Below are 6,000 nucleotides of genomic sequence, written 5' to 3' on the forward strand. Positions count from 1 at the left end.
AATAATTACATGTTTATTTTTTATGTTTCAGAAACATTTTAATTGTTGTACATTCTAATAATTCAAAATAAAAAAATATTTAAACATATATTTGAAACTTTGTATTGTAGAGGTTTTCAAAATTACCAAAATAATTTAAAATACTACAAACTATACAAAACAATAACATTCATAATATAGATTAACAATTAAAAAATAAAATACGTTATTTAAATAATAATAATAAACACACTATGAACAATATTATTAACACCAATATATAAAAACACATATATAAAAATATTGATTACATCAATATTAAAAAGTAAATAAAATACAATATTCCTACCTGGGACATAACATTCCGTAACATTTAAGACTTCACAATGTTAGTGTAAGGTATTAAAGACCGATAATATTTTTGACTTGGGATTAAGGTAGAATGGCATCTTTATTGAGGCTTGGTTTAAGAATGTACTGCTCTGGTATGTTCTCCACATAGCAATGCCTGGGATGAGGCTAAGATGAAGAGGTCATTCAATGTTTACTTGCATATAATCTTCATTTACTCTGATTACTCTTCCTCACACAGTACGTATGTTTCCATGGTCTTCAGTCTTGATCCCGGTATGCTTGGTGATGACAGGGCGGGCTATGGACAAACATAATGGCAAGGAATGCAAACACCCACTTTCACTGTAGCAAATTTTGATTAATTAATAGTAAACAGACAAGCAGTAATTGAAAGGCTAACATTTGTAGACTTCATAAACATTTATGTGAAACATTTTTAATTTTTTCTACTGTTTGATCTACTTTCGTTATTCTCTTAATTTGACTCCCATAAGTTGTTTTAACAGACATAGTGGAAATAAGACAGCCAGCACTTGTTTTGCCCACTCACTGGCCTGCATTCCTGGGGCTTCTTCAAGGCTAAGGAGCAAGCCATCTGGCCACGACTGGGGTACACAAAAAATTATGTTTAGAAGCTGTTGAATGCTGGTGTGTTTTTGATAGGAATGATCTAGCTCTGTTAGTAATCAAGAGAGTGAAGTGATGTGAGGTGGGACTTTAAAGTGCCAAACTGTACTCAACAGCAGATGGTGCAAATGCAGGTGGACCACACCTGGATTCTGAGGTGAGCTTGACCTCACACTGCCCTGGCAGATCGATGTCCCACTTCACTAGGGCTCCAAGTTCCCTCACTTACTGGATCCATGACCTTCACAAACCTCTCTGTCAACATCATCCAACATTATTAGCGTAGCTTGGACATTCGTATTAGAAAAAACAATAAATGTCAACCTTTTTGAAGTCAGATTTCTAATACACCCTTGTTTAGGACAGACAATTAACACTTTAGCCTGGAAGATGCCCCAGGCCTGAAAGCCTTTGAGGTGGTGAATCATGTGTTGACTTTCATAATTCCAGTTTGTCTGTTGAAACAACTGATGGGAATAAAACTCAAACAGAGTGAAAAAAAAGAAAATGTAAACGTGTTTATTATGAAATCTACAAATGTATGCCTTTCAATTTGTGTTTGTGCTATATTAAGTTAGCAAATGTTGCTAGTATCGAATTGGCTGATGGCCTTTCTCTTGTTTATATTTGTGTATCTCTGGGGCACAGAGGGCCTACACATGTACTAATGGGAATGCATGCATACACCAACCATATTGCTTAATCAAACCAAATTGGCTATAAAGTGAGTTATCAAGTTTCTGTGGCATTTTATCCTTTTTTAGTGGGCTTTGCACAAGATTCCCTTTCAATATCTGGAGTACTCTACAGGCAGGATAGACCGAAAGGGGTCTGGATGTTTTCTGGTTAAAGTGTGGGATGCCTGGGTGGTGGACACACCTTGCGTTACAAAGGGCTGAAGCGAGGAAGAATGATCAAAGTTATAAATATTACCATTTGTTAATCAATATGTTAGCCATCATAGGAAAACATTCTGAATTAGATTAAATAAATGTGCTATATCATTGATAGTAATCGAGAACCATGGAAACATCAGGGGCACAGTGCAAAATACCTGCAGCACAGGGGAGCCCCAACCCTTCATTCAGGGGGCCCCATATCCCTCAAGAGGGCCCCATCGTGTCCCAAGGCCAATAAATATTTCTGAGGTATGGAAGACTCAGGGGCTCCTCTCCACATTCTGCAGGAGGCGTCATTTTACATTATGCCACTGGAAAACTTGGCTAGCACAAGTAGGGCTCACTTTCACAAGATAAATCCAATTCAATGAGGGTCCTCTAACCAATAGTAAGAGCGGAGGTAAGGTAAACCCTCTTAGATTCCAAGTATTCAGCATATAAAACACTTCCAGTGCACAGAATTGAAAGCCTGCCATAGTGCATACAAGATGTGTTGTTCCAAGGGACTAGTAAAAGAATAAATGGCTGCATTCAAAGTCATATAGCGAATTATGGGCCTCAGGTACAAAGTCCTTTTTTCAAATGTAAACCCTGTGATTCTTAAAAGTGCACGATTTGTGATCACAGAAGTGCTTTTCTTCATGTACAAAAGCCCTTTTACAGTTCAGAAAATACTTTTACGATCCTGTCCCATTGGCAAATTGGAGGGGGCACAAAAGGAGGGCCCCCCTCCTATTTTTGAATCAGAGAGGAATGTATCAATGGTTCGTTACTGCATTTGTGGTCACAAACTATTGATCAGATACTGACACATCAAAGGGGGTGGTTTCTGATTTGTGAAGGGGAATGGACTCCTTTGGGTCCTTCCACTTTGTGAACCATGAGAAAAGTTTCAGGGAAATTTGAAACGAGTCTAGTGGACCACTGCCAACTCAGTCAAACTTTAATACAAAAAAAAAAAATTCTTTCTGTGTTAAAAAGTTTGCTTTATTAAAATGCAATCACAGACCAAACCACCATGCCTGTGATTGAAGTCAATTGTTCTACATCGTAATTTGTAACCTACCAGATTAATATTTAGGAGGTAGACCCTCTATAATTCTGTAATTTATTACCACACCTCTTAATACTTAATCCTCTTTGCAAAATAAGTATACATTTGGTAAAAAGTACGACCCCTTCTAGAGAATGTATTCTTCATACATGAGGCCCTATGTTTTTTTTCTTTACGGCTGGGCAAAATATTCTGTTTCACTGGCCAAATTGGTGGACTTTTGGCGAGCCAGCATCACTTTTGTACTCGATTTCCAGCCAAATTCTGCCAATTGGCACATGGTTAAATTTCTTCCTGCACGTGTGCCAAAACAGTAAGTTAGCGAGTGAGATTTGGTTTCCACTAGCAGGAGTTTTGGTCACTAGGAGGATATTTAGCAAGATTTTTCCAATGCGGGCAGTCGCCACAGTTCGTGGTCAAAAGGCTGCTGCTCGAGTAAAAAATTTACTTGAACTGCAGTAATATTAACTTGAGTAGCTGTGTCCTCTGGCATGATGCATGGTGCCGTTCGCACTGACTTTTCAGTGCAGAATGTGCTTCCAGAACTAAATCACAGCGCAAGAAGTGTGATGTGCTTATTTCTACCCATTGGTAGAACTCCATGGAAGTTATCTTGGACAGGCAGGTCCATGTCAAAGTATTTCGGAGCTGTAAACCCTCCAAAACTCCAGTTCTTTTTTGTGCACCCATCTAACCCATAAACAGTGAAGGGTGTCAGAGGTGACAATCTGTGGATCTTATATATAGCAAAAAGTCAGGCCAACATGGTTTACCCGTATCTTTCTATCATACTTTTGGTAGTTATTCTATTTGCTAATTAAGGATTTGTATTCTTAACTCTGTTCCCCTGGTGGTTTGTGTTGTGTGTCTTTTTTCATTTCCTTTTCACATTGCAAACTTTCTGCCTAAACCTGCTCTGAAATAATCTCTCTACCCCCTGCCTGGCATCTGCATCGTGAGAAATTATTTGTCCCAATTGATCACCGATTCGTTCTATTTGTAGCCCATTGAAATTGCACTTGACATAAGTGCTCGGAATCAAAATGATGCTCTCATTCAAGCTGCAGACTTCTGAGCCCTGCTCCCAAAATAAACCCGGCGCCCAGTGGCATCTTGCCTGGCTGTTTCTAATTTGGGCGCTTGGGAAACATGACAAACAAGAGATTTCTGTGCTCACCGCTTGTTTCTTGTTATATTTGTGTGCTCGCCAAATAGTTTGTGCGGTGCATACAGCATTCAAATATGTCCATCCTTTTTCCTTGGAGACACTCATTGCTTTGGCGTGGTATAAGTATTGGCACATAATAGAAGGGAAAAGTGAGTAAGAGCTCGAAGAGGGAAAGAGTGACCCACGGGTAATGAGTTTTCTGTCTGTTTATTTTGAGAGCACAGTAAATGAGTGTTTTGAAGTTAGCATCCTTTCCTTAATTCTTAATTTAAGACACAGACAATTAAATATTGTTTATACTAGATGAAGCTAGAAGCAACTTCAGTTATGGCATGATTTTGCCTATTTTAATTTCCAATTTACATTAGCTCATACCGAGAATCCTCATTTATATACAAACCCTGCATGACCTGATTACACTTATATTTGTAAGGCACCATAAATATGCATGTTGCTTATAGCAGAATTTGAAAAGGGTACAAAAAGTTAGAATCAAATCTCAACTTAATCGAGTGACCAAGTCCAATTCTACAAGAATAAGCACAGATCTCTCATCAAGAGGGTACATACTTAAGCAATCAATCAGGTACTTGTATAATGCTGCTTATCACCCGTGAGGTCTCAAGGCGCTGTACCTGTATATGAAGGGATGATTACCCCAGGTCCCACCGTCCTTGTCCCCTTCATTACTATATGGAGAGGAATCTCTCCATGACAGGAAAAAAGAACATGAGGAATGCTCTATCCCCCCCCCCTCCCCACTGGGGAGTACATAACCATGTACTTACTCAGCATTCCTCCTGTTCTTTTTTTCAGTCCATGACGGGGTAATGAGGATGGGCTGCTCCTGCGGGGCTCGAGCAGCGTGGTGGCTTCCTTCGGCTTGACGGTGAGAAAGCTGGATGACGGTGCGTTTCTGCTCAGGTGCCTGGTCTCGGAACAGAGCGTTGTCTTGCAGTTTCGCCAACAGGCCTCTGGGCGGGTTCTGTGTTCGGCTCAAGGTGGCTGGGGCGGGCTCAAGCAGCGGAAGCTCGCGTCCTTTGCTTCCGGGTTTATGTTTTGTGCTGGCAACGTCATGGGGAAGCTGATGCTGTGGCTGTGGTGTGCGGGTAAGTGTATTTTGCTTTTTTTCACCTTCTTTGCACTGTGAATATCAAACTTTGGCTGCTCTTTTATGTTCCCTTCCTGGTTAATTTTTTCTTCTGCCCTCGCTTTCATGTTGAAGCAGTTTGATGAGGGTTTTTTTCTCCTGGGTTATTTTTTCTCTGGTTAGGGACGAGGCCTCCGGTGATTCCCGTTTCCCCTTAGTTTTTGAGGGGCGGGTTTTTTTTAAATTCACATCTTGCTGGTTGCGTTGTGGTCGTTGCTGGCACCTGTTGTTAGGCTGTTCTAGGTGTGTAAATTCGCTATGGGAAAACACACTTCAAAGCGGAGGCAAGTGGAGGTTTCATCATCCTCTACTTCTTCTTCCTTTTCTTCCTGCTCTTCCCGGGGGCATGTTCGGAGGAGCAGGAAGCGCAATGGTGCCCATCTGTGCAAACTGACTGGGGAGTCCTTGTTGGAGTTACAGGCCATCCATCCTGTTGTGGTCCCGGCTGGGGCGGCTGCTTCTCCCTCTTCCAGTTCGGAGTTGGAGGGTCCTTCTCAGGAGGAGCTGAAGGGCAAATATATTTCCAGGGAGTTGTTGCCTCCTCTGGTCAAGCATGTTAAGGTGAACATGGACTTCCAGAGGAAGAGGTTCCTGACACTTCTGGCTCTCTTTTGCACCAGTTCCAGAGTTCTGTTCCTGTGGATGTGCCTATTCATCATTGTGTTCAGGAGGTGGTAAAACGGGAGTGGAGGGACCCTGACAAGATTCTTTTGCCTCGTTTTATGGCCAAGTTGTATCCTTTGCAGGATATGGCCTAGGTGTTGCCTGA

The 6,000-nt window shown here is 41.1% G+C and overlaps 1 protein-coding gene across 1 annotated transcript in view; it reads right to left on the reverse strand.

Moving 5' to 3' along the window:
• Positions 1–5,656, reverse strand: part of LOC138301795 (uncharacterized) — a 198,656-nt gene extending 193,000 nt beyond the window's left edge. Inside the window, exons 1-2 of the mRNA XM_069242297.1 lie at positions 5,504–5,656; positions 4,870–5,225 (exon numbers count right to left, since the gene is read on the reverse strand). Coding sequence (XP_069098398.1) covers positions 4,870–5,225; positions 5,504–5,656 — 509 coding nt within the window. The remainder of the gene's footprint in view (positions 1–4,869; positions 5,226–5,503) is intronic.
• Between the last annotated feature and the right edge of the window lie 344 nt (positions 5,657–6,000).

The sequence above is a fragment of the Pleurodeles waltl genome, chromosome 6, assembly GCF_031143425.1.
Source record: "Pleurodeles waltl isolate 20211129_DDA chromosome 6, aPleWal1.hap1.20221129, whole genome shotgun sequence".
Taxonomy (NCBI): Eukaryota; Metazoa; Chordata; class Amphibia; order Caudata; family Salamandridae; genus Pleurodeles; species Pleurodeles waltl.